The sequence below is a fragment of the Euprymna scolopes genome, chromosome 33 (genome assembly GCF_053919585.1).
Source record: "Euprymna scolopes isolate OS-2025 chromosome 33, ASM5391958v1, whole genome shotgun sequence".
Classification (NCBI taxonomy): domain Eukaryota; kingdom Metazoa; phylum Mollusca; class Cephalopoda; order Sepiida; family Sepiolidae; genus Euprymna; species Euprymna scolopes.
In genome coordinates, this window is record NC_136514.1 from 54207388 (window position 1) to 54229050 (window position 21663).

Consider the following 21663-nt stretch of genomic DNA (forward strand, 5'->3'; position numbering starts at 1 on the left):
TATATATATATATTGATATATATATATATATATATTGATATATATATATATTGATATATATATTGATATATATATATATATTGATATATATATATATTGATATATATATTGATATATATATATATATTGATATATATATATATATATATATATATTGATATATATATATATATATATATTGATATATATATATATTGATATATATATTGATATATATATATATATATATATTGATATATATATATATTGATATATATATTGATATATATATATATATTGATATATATATATATATATTGATATATATATATATTGATATATATATATATATATATTGATATATATATATATATTGATATATATATATATATATTGATATATATATATATTGATATATATATATATATTGATATATATATATATATTGATATATATATATATATATTGATATATATATATATTGATATATATATATATATTGATATATATATATATTGATATATATATATATATTGATATATATATATATATTGATATATATATATATATTGATATATATATATATATTGATATATATATATATATTGATATATATATATATATTGATATATATATATATATATTGATATATATATATATATATTGATATATATATATATATATATTGATATATATATATATATTGATATATATATATATATTGATATATATATATATATTGATATATATATATATATATATATATATATATATATTGATATATATATATATATATATATATATTGATATATATATATATATATATATATATATTGATATATATATATATATATATATATATATATATATATATATATATATATATATATATATATATATATATATATATATATATATATATATATATATATATTGATATATATATATATATATTGATATATATATATATATATATATATATATATATATATATATATATATATATTGATATATATATATATATATTGATATATATATATATATATATATATATATATATATATATATATATATATATATATATATATATATATATATATATATATATATATATATATATATATATATATATTGATATATATATATATATATATATATATATATATATATATATATATTGATATATATATATATATATATTGATATATATATATATATATATTGATATATATATATATATATATTGATATATATATATATATATATTGATATATATATATATATATATTGATATATATATATATATATATATATTGATATATATATATATATATATATATTGATATATATATATATATATATATATTGATATATATATATATATATATTGATATATATATATATATATATATATATTGATATATATATATATATATATATATATTGATATATATATATATATATATATATATATTGATATATATATATATATATATATATTGATATATATATTGATATATATATATATATATTGATATATATATATATATATATATATATATTGATATATATATATATATATATATATTGATATATATATATATATATATATATATATTGATATATATATATATATATATATATTGATATATATATATATATATATATATATTGATATATATATATATATATATATTGATATATATATATATATATATATATATATATATTGATATATATATATATATATATATTGATATATATATATATATATATTGATATATATATATATATTGATATATATATATATGTGTGTGTGTGTGTGGTCGTGTGGTTTCCAAGCTAGAAATCCACTGAAACTCTTGTGTTTATTTAGGAGTGCTCAATGAATAATGTTTATTTATTGAACATTATTAGCTACATATGTGCATACAGGTTTATTTGAGTGATCTCCTGTCCCTGTTTTGCTGTTTTACCAATATTCTCATGACCCTCGACGTAAATACTCATGACTAACCAGACAAGCAGCAAAATCCTAGCCCTTCACTGTAGAAATTCTCAGATGCGTGCAAGCTATCCCTTCTCATATTTTTTTTTACCTCAAACTGCCAAACTTTGAAATTACCTACTGGTCTTTTGTTTCCCCGACAGTACTGACATGCAGAAGTTCAAGTACGATAAGAACAAACATCTCGCTGCTCACCTCCATACATAAATTCCGTCGAGTGCACAAGTAGTGAACAACTAATAAAATATTGTTTTCAATAAGAAAAATATCTTACGCGCACGTACACGAGAGTAGTTACGTAGTCTTTGAAAGAGGCCGCCCGGGTTTGCAAATATTACTTAAATGCTATTAATTACTGCGTTCGATGAATATTAGTTTTCACGAGCCTAGTTATCTAAAATCAGTAAATGATTTCAGTTCAGTTACCAGACAGTTTTCAGTGTCGATTAGTGTAGATCGAAAAGAGTCTAACCGGAAGTCTCACTCTTCAGTTGTACTCTTTTATTTTCAAAATGTTTCCAATTGGTATTTCAAGCTCTTCATTGATTCATAACGGATGTGTAATTTCTAAATATTTTATTAACAAATCATTGTCAGTTTCTCGGTATTCGTTCTGTCTACTATCCGTATTTATCGGGTACTGTTGTATTCAAACTTGCACGATATCTATATATGTGATCTTGTTTCTTTATTCGAGGATTTAAAAAAAAATATTGAACTCTTTTGATACTTCCGTGTATTGTATGGTCTAAAATTTATTCCAATTTTCTTCTGAGTTAAGTGCGCCAAACATTGGTACTGTATTATTTTTATAGATTCTTTTGTAAAACTCAATCATATTCAACAAAACCAAAAATAAAAAAGTTTTTCTCTACAAAACAACCAAACTAAACACCATAAATAAATATTTGGAGACGTAAACAATATGGAAAATGAAAAGCTTTCTCAATAATAAATACATTAAAAAAAAACATTTCTTCTTTACATTTTCCTTATTTTTCTTAAATAATTTTCACCGAAGTTAGAATTATTGGTATTAGAAGAATGTTTTCTGTTCTACATCGCCTAACGCGGTTTGATACGCTCCATAAGTTATTGTTGTTATTGTAATAATAATAATGATAATAATCCTGTCAAATCGTAGACTTTGCTTTCCCAGCTGACCACAGGGTGATATTAGAAAAGGAAAAACGGAGCAAATACAGAGCTAGCCTGACAGCTGAAAGAGATATGGATGATGAAAATCCAAATAATATCTAGTAGTAGCACTAGGAACAATCCCGAAAACCTTTGAAAAAAGAATGGGAGAAATTGGACTCTGAGGAACGACTAGAAATATACAACGAATGTCGATAATGAAAACAGCTGAAATATTAAGGAAAACTCTTGAATGCGGAGATTAATACACATGAGCCACATGCGCGGGCCAGACAAACTGCTGCAGAGGCAAAACATTCTACAAGGAACCAAAAACGTTGAAGCGGCATACCTATAAGTCCTTTAACCCCACCACATAGCTCCATTATAATATCACCCACCCCCCAAACAGTAAGACCGAGGATAGCCCTGACCAAACCCCCGCTGGACAAGTGCTAAGAAAACTTGAACCTTGGAAAGACTTATTGTCACTCAAATTTCAGTGAAGACCAATGGCCGTTGCCATAGAGAAATCCATGGTAAGCGGCTGTTGCGGTAATGCAAAGTCATTTGCAAACGTTATCGAAAGAGGTTCAGAGTACTGGAAACTTGGAGACTTGTTGTCACTCACCTTCCAGGGAACACTACAGGTTGTTATTTGATGAACTGCGTGAAACCTCCTTGTGAGCCAATAATAATAATAGCAACTTTTGTATACTAGACACTTTAATAAATGCATTGGAAAATTCTACACACAGCTAATTATGTTTGGGGTATTGATATATACATTTTAACATCTAACATGTTTTTACTTTCTTTTTCAATTTTCAGAAGTGTCGCATAATTTCAAATTTAAACACCCAGATCTTGTTGGTATCGTGCCACTGACAGTTGATAAAGAACACCAACAGCTGCTAGTAGGAGCAAGGTAAGTTATTTTCATATCTGTAATGTTATTAGGCAGGAGGCGTGTTTCAAACCTGGGTCGTCTGCAGATGGATTTGATGTCATAAAAAGACATTTTTTTTTTTTTTTTTTTGAGAAGTTAACAGAGCGAAAATATTTTTGTTAGACGCGTAAATGGGTCAAAAGGTACGATCACAGAAAAGAATGGTTTTGTCCGAGAATGCTGTGATTGGGAATCGGGCAACAGCTTTTTGCATTATTTATGACGATTGATGATCATTTAAACAGGTTCATTCTTTATTTTTTAAGGCGTTGCGCGCTTAGGAGAGTTGTCCTACATTATCAAGTTCTTTCTGAATGCTTAAACTGACTCACTAATATATATATATATATATATATATAATTTTATAAATCTGCTAGCATTTCAGCCCGGCGTTGCCCGGGTGTTTGGAGGTGTATGTTGAGCAAAAAAAAAAAGCGGTCAATTTTTTTAAACTTTAATCCCTATTATGACCCCTTAACCTGTATTGTTTTGGACTTAAATCGAGTTATTAAGTTCGATCCATGTCCAAGAAATCCATATCTAAAATTTCAAGTGTTTAGACCCAAAATTGTCGGAGGAGTTTGGTAGAGTTCTTAAAGGTCAAATCGTTGAACTTTGACCCCTTAACAGCTGAATTTCTGGACGAAAACGGATTACGATTTTCACAAATCTCATTACCCTGTATATCAAATTTCGAGTCTGTAGACTGAAAATTGACAGCTATTGCGTAGGGAAATGTACACAGACAGACAGTTTCACTTATATATAAAATCAAATTTTATAAAGTTATATAATATTTCATGTATCGACTTTCAGTATTTACGTCAAGAGTGTTCAATGCGTGAGTAGAGCTATGTAGTAAGTTATGAAAATAAATATGGCTATAAATATAAAGCTACACACACTTTTCAGCGTTTCATCTTAGTTATGGCTCGTTATTATCCTGATTGGTCTTTATAAGGATGAAACGCGGAAAATGTCATAGATTGGAACTCAGATTTAAGTATTTTAAGGCCTTGCGGACTTTTGAGGCTAAATGGTGGGGGGAATGATGTGACTAGATTGCCATACATATTTTCATAACTACTACTACTACTACTACTACTACTACTACTACACACATAATTTTAAGTATACTGAACTAAAAACAAAAAAAACAATATTTTGATTTAAAGTGCTAAATACACATGTTGAGCTTTTATAAGTAAAATGATATCATCACAAAAGATTCTACGCGACTCGATCTGCATTTCAACGTTGATCGTTTCGTCAGAGGTTCATTAATCGATAATATTATTGAAACCCTAACCTTAGAATTATAGGATGTTTTTGATCCTCTCAGAAAGGTTGGGTGGACCTGTAAATTCACCCTTGTCTGTTCGTCTGTCCGCACTTTTCTCAATAACTACGCCTTGGAATTTTTTTTTTAAATTTTGCACAAACATTAAATTTGATATGAGTAAAAAAAAAAAGTAACAGAACAGATTTTCCGAGAAAACTCTGGTTGTCTCCCCCCCCCTTAGGTGTACCTTTCCAGTTTAAATGGCTAAAATTGACACTTTTGTACTTATTGAAAAATATTGGTGCTTTGGGGTTTTATAAAACTTTTTCAAAAGTTGTAATTAACTGATTTCTATATAATTTTTTTTTTTTGTCTATACTTCGTGATAACTGTTGGATATGTCCTAGGGGCTCTTTTAGAGCAAATAAAAACACTCCATTTTTGGGACTATTTTACTGTATTTGTCCAAAATTTTCCTTGTGACGATTTAGCAGTGTTGTATGGTACTAAACTCAAATTTAAATATATTAAGGCCTTGAGGACTTTTGGGGCTAAATGAGGATGGCAAACGGTGGCCATATTTCTTTCTTTTTTTTGCATGGTGCAGAAGTCAAATTTACATATGTTAAGGCCTAAAACTGCACCGTTTGTTCATTTTCCCATGGATTAGACGTTCCCTCGGGACTTTTGGGGCTAAATGGAGGGGGGGGGGCAAATACTGAACTTCATTCAAAGTGCACTTCCGGAGGACCATGCATACTTCACTTGTTTTAATTGAGGATCACCAAATATTAAGACCAGGAGGCCACTGTATGATAAGCGTTAAATGTTCGGTACAACAAAATCAGTCACGGTATAAATAAGTATGACGATTACCTAAATTAGCGACTCAGTAGAAATTTATTGACATTAGATTCACACAGGATCATGTTATAGTCAGTCAGAAAGCAATTGAACAATATTGCGTCCCACATACGGACAGTTCTAGAATAGAAGATCAGTTTAGGGATGTTCGTTTGGTTTTGGGTCCAGATAGAGAGTGAGGAAAGTCTTTGGATGTTTTGGGTTTGTTTTATTATACACATATATTAAAAACAAGTTATCAAAAAAGAAATATATAACAAATAAATTTTATCAAAGGAAAGATAAAGTATTTTTCTACCTAACTGGATAGGTTGGTAGTGTTTTTATTTAATTTAAAATGTTTAATCGGTTTGGAAAACATGCAGTGTTTATCGGTATATTTAAAAAAAAAGACAAATGACGGCTAGCTCGCTGTAAAAAAACAACTTTAAGTTTGTGAAAATGACTTTAAACTAAAAAATTACACAAAATATTGTAAGAAACTCACTCAATATATGTTAACGTTACATAGGTAGACATATATTGGGTGCATTTCTAACAGTATTTTGTATAATTTTTTAGTTTGGACTCATTTTTCCAAACTTAGCGTTTTCAACAGCGAGCTAGTCGCCATTTTTTTTTCAAATATGTCGATAAACACTGCATGTTTTTCCAACTGAATGAATATTGTTACATTAAATAAAAACACTAAAAACTTATCCAGTTAGGTAGAAAAGTAACTTGGCTTTGATAACATTTGTCATATATTTCTTTTTTTCAACCACATTTTTGAATCTATGTGTATAACAAAATACACCCAAAACATTAGAATAAAGATTAAGCCACACTCTATGGTCTCTACACGTAAAATATTCGCAACACATACTCACCCAGCTGCAAAAAGAAAACAAACAAAACAAAAAAACACCAAGACTTTCCTCACTCTATATCCGTACCCAAAACGAAACGAAGATCCATGACTAGACCTCTTTTTCTAGAACTGTCCGTATGTGGAACGCTTTCCTGCGTATTTGCTTCCTGGTTGACTATAACACACACGCACACACACGCGCACACACACCTTGGTGCAGGACCAGAGTCAAGGGTAACAATTCGTGAAGAATGCCACAGTTAGTCAATAATGACCATTCAGTCAGAGAGAGAGAGAGAGAGAGAGAGAGCGTGAAACATACTTTGTATTGAATGTCTTTAAATGTTTTCCTATCATTTGTAAAAGAATTGAACTTATTTTCCAAAATACAAAATATTCTTAGGATTATTTTTCAAGTTTCTGGAAGATGAAGGTTTAATCATCATTGCAGGAGATACTAAGAATACAACTATCAATCACTTAAGTCTGTTCATGGCTAACTGAATGAGAATAAGCTACCCCCATGGATTTAATAAAGGGTTCTGTTTGAAATTTTGTACAGATTCTCGAGTTTGATATAATTGGCAGTTACATTGTCTGAAATGTTGTGAGAATTGTGGAACCCTCTTCCGTTTGCCTGTTTCCCACCTAACTACAACTTGGAGGTCTTCAAGTCCAGCATAAACAAATTCCTGATAAACCGCCCCTTTAAGTAATTTAATTTATCAAATCTCCATTACTAACGATTACTACGATATTATCTCATTGATTACTGTACACGCAATAACCCTTATCCCCGAGTGGCTTCCGGGCCTTGATAAGTGATGACAACCATGTAAAAAACAAAAAAAACATGGTCCTGTTCAAATCTGATGTCAGAAATCGTAGAAAAGTAACTCGTCTTGCCTTTAATGACATTACTTGTTATACCGTACTTTGGGGTAATTGCGCCAACCAAAAAAAAAAGTGCTCTTTATATGCGTGATTGCCAAAAGAGCACTTTTAGCTTGTTGACGCAATTACTCCAAAGTACGGTATACTTTTTTTTGTTCGTTTTTTGACAAGTTTTTGGAATCTATGTGTATAGTAAAACAAACCCATGTTTTTATAATTTTACTTATAGATATTTGTGAACATGTATGGTTAGAATATAATAGAAAAGCAAGTGAGTTACAATAAAAATAAACTGAAACAAAATGTATAAAAATATCTGCAAATCTGTCTTTCACTTCGATTCCAAAGGAAACTACATGTCGTCGTTAAAAGTGTCTACTTGGAATAATGTAATCTCGAGCGATTGTAACTTTAAAAAAAATGTAGGCGACTGATGATAACGTAGAGAATATCATTAATTTTTAAAAACTTATTTTTATATTAATAATATTCTTGTGAGAGTTAGGAGTTAATAACACAGATAATTGATTGATTTTCTAAATGTTTCATTTTTTTACAGAAATGGGGTGTTCCGATTATCATTAGAAAACCTCACATTTATAGAACATGCCGATTGGACGCCTTCGGAAACCACACGTGATCTATGCAAAAATAAGGGACTACCAAAGGTAAGTTATATAAAGTATATCATTAAAACGAAATAATTAATGTCTTGTAATGGGAGCGGGGGGTAAATAAAGAAAAAGTATCCGACAAATAATATATAAAGAAAATAAGCACGGTCTAATAATACGCTTCCGTTGAATAGGTTTAACGTGGAATCACAGTAGTTACAGTAACCTTTTTTTTTTACTATTTTTATTACCATATTTTGATTGACTACTTAGGCAATGTTAAAATTGTATTTTTACAATTTGCTTGCACGTTATTTTAGTAGCAATGACAATTGTTAAGATCATATCTTTTAAATGTTTATGCTTGTTATAAAGATTTATTTAATAGGATATCGAAATGCGTTGCTGCACATGATCGGCTGCCGTCATTTGAATGATTTTTCGATGTCATGCTACATATCTCAATAATTATAACAACACTCGGGCCAAGATCAAAGTGTAGTGTCTGTTCCGGCAGATGCTTCAATCAAAGTCCATTGCCCTTGCGGCAATCTTCTGGTCCATGTAGGGCAACCCTACATACCAGTGCGAAAATCACTATCCAGTTCCCATTTCCAACCTCTCAGGAACTGGTCACTTCCCCCCCCCCTTTCTCTCCACATTAAAAAACCGCCTTGTGCCTAATTTGCTCAGTGGGGAAGCAAATAAATACAACACTCTGTTGCCCGTCTGGCCATCCTAGCTTGCTTGAATCTTGGTTTCTGTTTCAGTTTGGATTCTAGCTGATGGCACCTAAATCATATTTTTCTTTTTACTTTACAAGTGTCTATACGTATTTAACAATTATTATAGTAAATAATATGTAAAGTTTTTATTTTGGTTTCGATTTCAGCTGATATCCTATGGATATATTTTTTCAATTTTTTGAAATTGAAATTTTTATAATATATAAAAATCGATAGAACAATAACTCTATAATAATATATACGAAATCTGCAAGAATTAAAATATCATAAAGCGTACTTTACAAACGGGCTACGCCGGGCATCCTTGCTATCTTAGATAAATACTTTTGTAGTTTTAACAAAAGAGGTACTATACTATCAGAGCGTTTACATGTGCGCTGAACATCTATAGAATTCCAGCGTCAATATATTAACATATGAATGAGTCCACTGTGGAATTTCCACAGGTCCCGCTAGTACTAATTATTAATATAAATCTCATTTTCAGTATAAATACAAACAATAAACATAGCATTGTAATTTTAAATTTTAATGTTCTGTTTTCGTTATCTGCGGTTAATTGTATGCAATCGCTGGTATCTGCCAGCTCTGTTGCCTAGAATATATATTCCATAATTCAAATTAATGTTTAAGTGTTTAAGGTTTTACTGTTCGCATACATTATTTACTCTTTCACGCGTAGGTTGGTCTTATTCCAAATGTATCACTTAATATTATTTAATATAAGTCCAAATTTTATTTTGGTCCTGGATATAACCTTAAACTATATCCAGTGGTGAGGCTCCATCTTGTGGGCCTTGGGGATTGCCATTGCTCCCAGGTCCGCTCTGACCCGGAGTGGTAGTACCTGTAAGGTTCCCAACTATGGGTTAAATAGAAACCGACTTGAAAACAACAAATATATTCTATTAAAAAAATGTTTTCTCTAAAATCTTTGGATTCAGCATTAAATAACCTGAAGAGGGTTGATATGCCGTAAAACAAAAACAACCAAACCAACCAAATTTTATTTAGAGCAATTATTTTCTCTTATTGTTTTTTTATCTTGTTTTTATGTCATTTCTTGGTGTCGTTAAAACATAACGTTTATACCTGCACAATAAAAAAACAAATTCTTGTGCTGTAACATGTTTCTATTTTCTTTTTTCCAGAACGAGTGTGACAATTTTGTGAGAGTCTTAATAGTCCACGAGGATCGAGTACTAACATGTGGGACCAACGCTTACAGCCCGATGTGTTGCTGGCGGAAAGTATGTGAAATAATTTTATTTGTATGAATGCGCTCGGTTTCCTCTTTGCTGTTTATAAGCGACTACTGTTTATGTTCAACCCATTAAGTCCCAGGGTTGTTGCTGTTAAGTTGAAGCTTTAACAAAAAAAATGGGTTAGCACATGCAGAGTTAAAAGCAAGTTATTGTATTTAAAGAGCAAGATATAGACTTTCCTATTTATTAATAAAACACTGAGTAGATGAGATAGGTTTTAAACAGTGAGTTGGTATACATACAAGATACAAGTTAAACATTATGTCAAGTAGCAAAACAGTTCACACACGGTTTCATTGCAACTTTTTGAAACAAGTTCGTAGCTTACTATTACATTATCTGAGTTAATACATCGAATAAATAGAATTTTAACAAATTTCACAAGAATTTCTCGGGGAGTACTTTATAAAGATAGATAAAGTTTATCCTTTCGTTAGAATACTTATGCAGTATACAGGACTTTACTAGCAGAGAGATCTGACGGAATGGAATGAGTACTACCGAATGCTTAAAACTTCCAACACTTTCCTTGTCATAAATTTCAAAGATAGGTATGTTTTGAAAAAGAAACTCCGTTTATGGAAATTTTATTTGGAGATGGGCACATGAATGTAGAATAGATAGATCTGCAAAAGAATCATAGATTGGAGCACAGCCGAGCCCCTTAGAGAAAAATAACGATAGAGTAGAGAAAGGATGGCAACGTCTCTTCTGCAAGAAAGAAGATTTAGAGAACAGAAAACATCGCTCCGTTCAATCTCAAGACTATATGTACTCACTGTAAGCGTAGCTGTGCGAGTAATTGTAAGGCAAGAGTTGCGTAATCTCCAACAACACTCTCCTTAATCAGCAGTGCTTATGCGAATGTAAATAATGCTTAGGTAAGTGGAGAGCACATATAATACCTAGAATTCCCGCAATTGTCACCTATTTTTGTACTGCCCAGGCTCAACGTTACTTACTTCGGTGATCTAACGAGAACAAGTGCGTCAACGTGATTATGCAGTATGTATCGCCTTCCATTAGATTGTCACAGTTTAGAAATGAATATCTTAACGGCACCTGCATAGGATATGGATGTAGTATCCAATTATCTGACTCTTTTTAAGGTAGATGATTTCATCTGGAGTCAAGTATTTCCAGAAGCGATAGAATAAGCCAACCATTTCTGCAACAATGTTAATTATATTTAAGTACGGTACAGATGTCTGTGAACAGTCCCAACTTTCTGGCCAAGGAAAATTTAGGTTGGGTTATATTTTTGTAGAGAGTGACATCTCAAAAAGCTTAACCTCGTCGTAAATTAGTACACTTTACTTATCAATGGATTCTAAAAAAGAACAGTATGGTCGCAGCGAGAGAGAAAGGGAGAGCGATAGCGAAACATGTGCAGTTACACATTACACAAGTTTATCAAATGAAGTAAGTAAAATAAGAACCACGCTGTATTTTCGGTCATACGTTATCGCAAGCAATATTTTTAGAAAAAGTAATTATTATAATAAATCAAGTAAGGTCAAATGAGGCTCCTTCAGTCTTTGACAGACTATGGATACCCACGAAGGGATGCCTGCGCGTGAAATTTTGTGCATGTGTGTGGTAGGAGGTGCGCAATCTCCAACCACACCTCTCCTGATTCGACATTGTCAAATACCAGTGGCAAGTAAAATGTATTTACAAGACGACTGGAAACAAATGCCCGGATAAGCGGAGCACATACAGCTCCTAGAATTCCCAAATGGTCACCCATCTGGTACTAACCAGGCTCAACGTTGCTTAACGTCGGTGATCTAACGAGAATCGGTATGTAAACGCGATTATGCCGTATACATTATACAAGTAAGGTTTAATTATAATTAAAAGTATTGTTTTTATCTGTCGTGTTTGTTCAAAAAGAGTTTTAATACACAAAATAAGTAAAGGTTAATTTAATCAAATATGTTTTGAATTGTTCCTTTAAAGACGAGGTATTTCATTTTCTGTAATATATATTTTTTGTGCAAAATTGAATGAAATTGTTTTTAATGCTTTTGAAAACGTGGCTTTTTTTTAACGAATTTATAAATTCTTTTACATGGTTTTATTTGTCCAATATAATTTCGATCTAATTGTTTTCTATTCTTTAAAAAAAGAAACAATTGATGAAAAGGCGACAGGTAATTTCAGAAGATTTTAACGTTGTACAGACGTACGCCGTCTACAAAAATATCATGTACCCTACATTTTCCAATGTCGGGCGTTTCGTTATATATTTCTTACTTGAGATTAACTGAATTGTTTTATTGTTTAATCTTTTCGCTTATTCACAGGCCACGGCTCTGAAGGAGGTCACCCAAGAGATGAATGGCAAACAGAAATGCCCGTACAACCCGCGACAGAATTCAACGGCGATCATGACCAAAGATGGAAATCTATATACAGGCACAGTGATGGACATTCAGTCTCGGGATCATGCCATATCTCGAGTGATGGGGCCGTTACCGATTCTACGAACATTAAGGAGTAATTCGAAATGGTTAAATGGTGAGTTGTTAGTTTGAGCTTTGAGGGCATGCGTTACGTGGAGATAAATATGAGAATGATGGAACGGATGGATAATGCGTGTTAAAAACAGGTTTAGATATGATGATCCCATCGGAAGGTTAACTGTAGACAGGGTGTTGCATGCAGAATGCTAGACTTCGAACGTGTGGGCGCATTGAACAAATAGAAACAACGATAAAATGCATAGTAAATTGATCTAATTTCCAAATATGAGGTTTTACTTTAAGAGATAAAGTAAATTGAATTGATAGTAAAGAAACATTTTCCAGCAAATAAAATAAAACAACCGAAAACGAAACCTTGAAATCATCAGTCAGCGTAGGATTTTTTGAACTGTCTGTTGAAAAAAAATAATAAAACAAAAAAAAACAACTTATTATTCAAACAAAATAATACTGCTTTGTCTTAATGTCATAGATTTATGATTTACGCATTGTTTCAAAATATGAATTCTCCACACACCACACACATACGTACATATATAATTTTCTATTATAATATTTGATGGGAATGTAATTATTTTAATTCAATTTTATTTTTCGTTTTCAATTTTTCCATTCTCTCTCTTTATACATACACACACACACACACACACACGCATATATATATATATATATATATATATATATATATATATATATATATAAAATTTCATTTTGTGTGTGTGAGTTCCCTCCTCATAGATTCCGAAACGGCTGAGCCTATCTTTTCCAAATTTCACACAAAGCTAATTTCTGTCTGCCAGTGTTCTTGGATATGTTTTGTACAGAAATCCATCCGATAAGTATCGAAAATCGAAAAAATCCGATCTTAAAATTAGCTTTTTACTCTTATAGATAAAAAGAATACTTTTTACAGGGAAATATTTTACGTTACATCAACAATGCAGAGAATAACATTTCAGCAAATCATTTTTTCTCTGTTAAAGGAAAAAAGAAACGGGTTAATTGAAACCTCCTAGTTCGAAAAAAAAATCAATACTACTTCCAACAGGTTTTGTGTTTTATATATTAAATTACCAAATAAAATGTTGATACATCGTAAAACAGTTGTATTCTATCGATGAGTAAATATTTTACAATCGAGGTTGTTAATTTGAATAACAAAAAGTAGATACTGAATTATGTACTGTGATTCTTTTGTCTGCAAACTCTTGACCGTTATTAATAAGTAACTATATAATATTCTTTCTTCTTCCACAGAACCGAATTTCGTATCATCGTACGAGATTGAGAGTTACATCTACTTTTTCTTCCGAGAGACCGCGGTAGAACATATCAACTGTGGCAAAGTAAGAATTCTCTTTTCTATTTCAGATATTTATTTCAGATATATAGAGGGTGACTCATGGGAAACGAATATTTTTAGAACGATCCTTGCTCTCCTGGGCTTGGATATGACCTTAAACTGTATACGATGGTGAGGCCCTAGCTTGCGGGATTTGGGGAGTATAGAGCCACCCTTTAATTTCTATTGCTCCCAGGTCCACTCTGACCCAGAATGGTAGTACATGTTAGGGTCCCAACTATGGGTTAAATAGAAACTGATTTGAACAAACAAATTCTATTAAACTATTCAAAATCACTGGATTCGGCATTATATAATCTAAAAGGGTTGATATGCCGTAAAACAAAAACAACCAACCTTGCTCTCCTAGAGTAAAGGAAAGGGAGTGAGAAAGGTAGTTTTTAAACCTGCTTAAGATCCGTTTCCCGTTACTCACCATGTATCTTTAAATTTTATGTGTTTTCTCGCTATTTATGAAGACTTTGACGTTAGACTAAATTGATTTACACAACTCCAATTTTAAGAGAATTAGGGAAGGAAGAGTTGCCTCCTCGTTACCATCATGAACAAGTTGAATGTGCTTCAGCGTGATTTTACCTACCATAGTTCTATCTATTGCTTAAATTAAGTTTGATTTGTGCGTGTTCTTAATAGTATCTGCTTATATACGCAAACATTAAACTATCCATGGACAACTTTGTAAAGTAAGATTTAATTTTTTTTCAATGATCTGTTTCTTGTATTTTTTCCATTTGTATTTACTTTAGAAAACTTACTAGCAAAAGAAATCCGATATTTAAAATAAGACTTATAGTCAACTAACGCACTTCCTAACTTTCTGCGGGGCGCTACCAAGGCAAATCGGTTTCGTCCCTTTTGTTACATTTTTTTATGATATTTTAAATTTTGTGACTTTGATTTCAATAATTCGATTTGTTGTTTTGATTTTAATAATTATATTTATATATTTTCATAAACATATTTTTCATATAAATTCAAATAAAAATCTTTTATTTTAAAAATTCAGAAAACATTTTTTTTTTATAATTAAAAACAACAACATATTTCTTGTAAATTTGCAAATAAAAAATAACGTTCATTATCTTAATTTTATTAAAAGTGCAAGTAAAGATGGTGTTATATTTTCTTTAAAATTTTGTTAGTTTTTATTGTGTAATTTTTTGTAATGTCTTCTCATATTTTATTTCAATAAATCGCTTCACAATAGAATTACTGAAGAAAAATAAAAGTGAAGGAACTCATTTGATTTGTCCCCGTTTCCGGTAGTGTTCCGCAGAAAATTAAGAAATATAGTTACCTTACTAGCAAAAAAAATAAGTAATGTTAAATATCATGATTTAAAATTAAATAGTTATAAGGTTAACAATGGCTGTTAATTTGAACAAGTTTGGTAATGATGATAATTCCGAGAATATGGACGCTAGATGACAAACAAGGGGCGTAATTACACACTTCACCAAGGTTACAACCTCTTCCTTAAAGGATAATAAACTTTAAAACGGAATATCGACTGTTTTACTAATATTTTATTTATATATTAAATCTATCAATTAATTCAGTTGTGACGTTAATTATATTTCACGGATTCTTTCGAAACACAATTCATCGCCCACAACAGAAAATCATTTTATAATGTAGAATATTAAATGGCCTTGTACCAAAAATATCTCTGAGGAGTGAATAAAGAAGTAGGGGAATTTCGGATGAGCAGCAAATCGGGAGTCGACAACCCTATTTCAATCGTGTGTGGGTGTTTCTTATCGATAGAATATATGTTTGCCCCCTCTAAGTGTGGATGTGCGTGCAATTATGTTGCAAGGGTTGTGCGTTGCCAACTACACTTCACTTCGATTTAATTGGATTCTTCGGACTACTGATCTCATCCTTAGTGTTATTTTGATAATATTTCGGTCGATGTAACCTCCGACTTTCAAGTGTATCTTGTCGAACTATGTAATATTTTTGTCGACCTTGGAAATATTTTTGTCGATCTTGGAAATTTGAACTAAATTTCAAACGGACCCATTTATTTCATCCGCAAGACTAACATACTCTTGTTCTGTCAGCCACGACAGGGTAAGACTCTATTTCGCAATTGAAAAAAAAATATATGCAAAAACAACACTTACCTAAAAAATACAGAAACATAAAAAACCTAATGCATATTAATTCATATTAAACCAACATCACACTTGAAAGCTTGATTTGCTAAAAAAGACACAAGTAAAAAGGATTATAGAGAAAGTGGGTGACTGCTTTCTCTTTCACCATCTTAATCTCTCTCCCCCCTCCCTGCCGTTACCGACACATCATTTTCTTTTTTCTTTTTTTATATTCATCGGTTGTTTTGATTGTGGACACAATAGTTTGAAATGTTAGTTTAAATGTTTCTGTTCATTTAGAAATTTTAAGTAAAACCCCCGGCGCAAACCATCTCTTATGCGGTTTGACTTTTTGGGTGTGTATTACTGTACACATAGATTCGAAAAAGTTGTCAAAAAACAAATATATAACAAATAAATATTATCAAAGGCAAGATAAGTTACTTTTCTATCTAACTGGATAATTTTCTAGTATTTTTTATTTAATGTAAAGTAATTATTAAGCTGGAAATGCATAGTGTTTACCGATGTATTGGAAAGTTAAAAATTGCGCCCTATTCTCTCTTTGACATGGTAAGTTTGGGAAAAGGAGTTAAAAATAAAGAATATACAGAATACTGTTAGAAAATCGCTCAATATATGGTACCGTAACATAGACTGACATATATTTCGGTGGGTTTTTAACAGTATTCTGTATATTTTGTTTATTTTAAACTCTTTTTCCCAAACTTACCGTGTCAAAGAGAGAGTCAGGCGCCATTTTTAACGTTCAAATACATCGATAAACAATGTTTTTGAGCTTAATAGACATGCTACATAAAATAAAAACAGAAATAAAGTATCCAGTTAGGTAGAAAAGTAACTTATCTTGCCTTTAATAACATTTATTTGTTATATATTTGTTTTTTTGATAACTTTTTCGAATCTATTTGTACAGTAATATAAACTTGACTTTTTAAATAAAATTTATTTACAGTAAATTTAAATAATTAAATTTGAATCAAGATTATATAAATGTTACTATGTGTTTTATGAAAATTATAAGTAAAATAAAACCGCCAAACTCTTAATTTTACTATTTAATTTTTTTTCATTTAAGGTATTTAATAAAATGCAGAAAAATAACATACCTGGTTTCTATTAAACCAACATCACACTTGAAAGCTTGGTCTTCTGAAAAGACATAAGCAAAAAGGATTATAGAGAAAGTGGGTGACTGCTTTCTCTTTCGCCATCTTAATCTCTCCCTCCTCCCTATCGTTTTCGACACATTATTTTATTTTTTTTTATATTAAGTGGTTGTTTTGATTGTGGACACAACAGTTTGAAACGTTTGTTTAAATGTTCCCGCTCATGTAGAAATTGTAAGTTAATCCCCGCACGAACCATCCCTTATATGAATTGATCTTTTAATTAGATTTCTGTGCGGTTTACAAATTTTAATCAAAATTACTAAAATGTTACATTCTGTTTTATGAATAAATTTTAATGTTAAAAAAAAATGTCAAACTCTGAATTTTACTATTTCGAATTTTGATTTAAGGTATTTAAAGCACCAAAATAACGTAAACAAAGCACTTCTTCTAATAGATTGTTTAGTTTAATGTTAGGCATTATATTACAAATGTAAGAATGTGCCAGATGTAAGAATCTGCCAGATGTAACAATATGCCAGATGTAACAATATACCCGATGTAACAAATGTAACAATGTAACAGCATATATTTGTTTCTATATTTTCAGAAAGTCTACTCGCGTATCGCACGAATATGCAAGGTAAGTCCTTTTCTTTCTTTAAATTACTTGACTTTGTGTACATAAAATACATAACGGTTACTCTCAATAATGTATGATATGAAAAGAAACTGGAATCTTAAAAAGATATCAATCATACCAGTTATCATAGGTGCAACAGGGCTTATGAAGAAGAACCTGAAGTCCTACCTAGTCCTGGTGAATCAAATGCAAAAGAGATCCAGACAATTGCACTCAAGGGAACAACGAGAATACAAAAAAGAGCTCTCTGTTGGTTTCAACAAAAAGCAGGGCAATGTTGGTAGCTTGTTTGGCTGCCCCATACCCAGCATTATAATCTTTAAAGTAAGAAAAAAACAATCAAGAATTGGTTTTCTATATCTTCGACACTGACCGATGCAATGCCCAGCGGTTGCATGCGAAGAAAAGGAAGGTATGGCTCCGAACAGATAGACGAATAGTGCAGGAACAGCCGTGCCACTTTGACTCATTAATTTGCGTGTTCCCATCTGACACGTCTTCGCTGGTCACAAACAGAGACAAGAGTTAATCACCTGATATCCACTTGTAAGGTTCTGCTGGGAGACGACTACGATACAATTCAACATAAAGCAGCGTGTACATATCTTCACTGGACCCTCTATAAAGAGTTAGATATCAAATGTAGCAGTAAGTCGTTGAACCATCTACCACAAAGAATAATTGGAAATATGTCATACATCATTCACTATAACTGTACAATTTTTACAACTACTTACGTAGTAAATGAAATTTAAAAACTTGCTATAGGGTTATGGGACTGGAAGGAAACAAAAAAACAACAACCTTAACATAAGTTAGTGTACTTAATGATGCTGAGTTATAAAGAGCTGAGGGAAATCATAATGAAATACCAAGGTTTATGTACGACATAAAGATAAATTAGAATCTCAGGAAGACTTCCATGCTTTCAGTAATACAGGGAACACCGAAACCATAAAAACGAATTTCGAAAACTAGGTGACGAATATACGAGGGGCGTGCAATAAGTAATGCCCCTGAACCACTTCTCATAGCAGTAGAGCAACGAAACTTGGCACAGTTATTAGTCTTTCTCTACATAGGAACCACCCACTGTTATGCATTTCTCCCATTGTTTGATGCAGCTTTGGAGACCGTTTTTGTAGAACACCCCAGGTTGGTCCTCCAACCACGACGTGACTTCAGAAATCAAGGCTGAATAATCTGGGAAACGCTTTCTTTTCGAAAACAACTTCATTGCTGGGAAGAGGTGAAAGTCAAAGGGTGCAAGGTCAGGAGAGTAGGGAGGATGGGGAAGGATTTCATAACCACACGCCTGTGCTTCTGATATGACGACATGCGAGTTGTGGACCGGAGCTTTGTCCTGCAGGAGGAGGTACCTTTGCTGATCTTGCCCCACCTCTTGATTTTGATAGCTTCCGTTAATGTCCTCAAAAGTGAAGCATAATAGGATCCTGTAATCTTGGTACCCTTTACCAGGAAATTTGTCATCACTACTCCGTCCTGGTCTCAGAAGACTGTGAGCATGACCTTGCCAGCGGAGGGCGGCACCCTTGCCTTCTTTGGAGGTGGTGAGTCCAAATGCTTCCACTGCATTGACTGGGCTTTAGTCTCTGGATCATAGTGATGGACCCACGTTTCATCCTGTGTAATCAGTCTTTTGAAGAACTTTGACTCATCTTCTTGGCACATCTCCAAATTCATCCTCGAGCACTAGATGCGTTCTCGCTTCTGGGATGGTGTGAGCAACATAGGAATTCATCTGGCAGACACCTTATGCATATGCAAATGGTCCTGAATTATAGTTTCCATAGACCCTGTACTAATCTTGACATCTTGGGCTATTTGGCGAATAGTAATGCGCCGATCTTCCAAAATGGCAGCTTAAACTTGACGGACAGATGGCTCATCAATGGCAGACGGGGTGCGACCAGGTCTGGGAGCTGTTTCCACAGACTTCCGGCCATGTTTTAATTCAGGATGCCAGCGTTTTACAAGGTCATATCATGTGGCATTATCACCATTAGTTTCTTTGATTTCATCAAAAGTCTCCTGTGGCGTTCGTCCTTTCAAATACAAAAACCGGATCACTGTTCGACATTCAACAGGCTCAATTTCACACCTGACTCAGTTCAAACACCTGTAAAAGAGAAACCACATTTAGTTCAGAGCTGTAATTTGCCAGATAACCCATAGAGATATAAATCATTGCACATGCAAAATTTCAGCTAGATCAGATAATTGGAAGTGGGTCAGGAGGATTACTTATTGCACCCTCCTCGTAGTCGGTGAACAAAGTGCAAGAGATACGAACGATTTCACTAAAAGAAAGAGTTATATATTTAAGCTCTCTGCTGGAATTTCTGATATAGTGGGTTAATTTTTAGCATTCGATAGGATGCACCATTCCCAGCACAAAAAACTAAGAAAACTGAAAAGCGAAATGAGAAGACAAATCCGGATGTCTACTCTTCCTGGATTTTACCAGAGTTCTATTAGTTGGATTGTGGCCCTAATATCGTTTGAGTACCATGCGTAACTTTGCCAACAATGGGAGTTGCAAGCGGTATAGTTTGGATACAGCCACGTTGCCACTACTATGATAAAGAAGGATTGGACATTAAAGGGGGTTGTCGAATAATGTTTTTTGAATCCTTGCAAATGGAAAGCATAACTCCATTATCCTCTTAAAAAAAAAAAATAAAATAAAATAAGCAATCGTCATCTCAGACATTGAAAACAATATTGGTTGATTATCAACGCAATGCATTTATCATGTGTGAATTGTTTATCTTTGTGTTTTCATGGCAGTTTTATTCTATTTCTTTTTCTTTTTCATGTTTCAGACTGATCGTGGCGGTGATAGTCTGTTGTTGGAGAACAATTGGACCACGTTTCTAAAGTCTCGCATTAACTGCTCTCTCGCCGGAGAATTCCCATTCTACTTCGATGAAATCCAAGACACGTACTATTCCCGCGAAGAGAAAAAGATATACGCTGTATTTGGTACCGGAGAGTAAGTAACTAAAAGGCTTAATTCTTATAAGGGCGAGCGAGTTTGAAAGCCAAATCTGAACTTTAGGGTCGCGTAAGCCTATTGCAAGTTTTCACATAGAGCTATCGACACCAGAGAAGTTAAAATATCTAATGGATGGATAATATAATTGGCGATAGTAAAAATAATTGTAGTTTTTTTTCTGACAAAAACTATGCTTCTTAAACTTATGACAACGGTACGATTTTAAAAGAACAATATTTCAAGTCGAATCTCAAAGTCTTAAATATCAGCCATTAAATATAAACTTCCATAGTATAATCTGCTATCAATTGCATAAATCAAACACC

At 31.8% G+C, this 21663-nt stretch overlaps 1 protein-coding gene across 4 annotated transcripts in view; it reads left to right on the top strand.

Moving 5' to 3' along the window:
• The window catches only part of LOC145258222 (semaphorin-5A-like), a 457393-nt gene that overhangs the window by 401916 nt on the left and 33814 nt on the right, over positions 1 to 21663 (top strand). For all 4 annotated transcript variants that reach the window (XM_080116169.1, XM_080116168.1, XM_080116172.1 and 1 more), the window contains 7 exons: positions 3956 to 4052; positions 8523 to 8631; positions 10475 to 10573; positions 12898 to 13111; positions 14335 to 14423; positions 18286 to 18318; positions 21165 to 21334. In XM_080116169.1, the coding sequence (XP_079972295.1) occupies positions 3956 to 4052; positions 8523 to 8631; positions 10475 to 10573; positions 12898 to 13111; positions 14335 to 14423; positions 18286 to 18318; positions 21165 to 21334 (811 nt within the window). The remainder of the gene's footprint in view (positions 1 to 3955; positions 4053 to 8522; positions 8632 to 10474; positions 10574 to 12897; positions 13112 to 14334; positions 14424 to 18285; positions 18319 to 21164; positions 21335 to 21663) is intronic.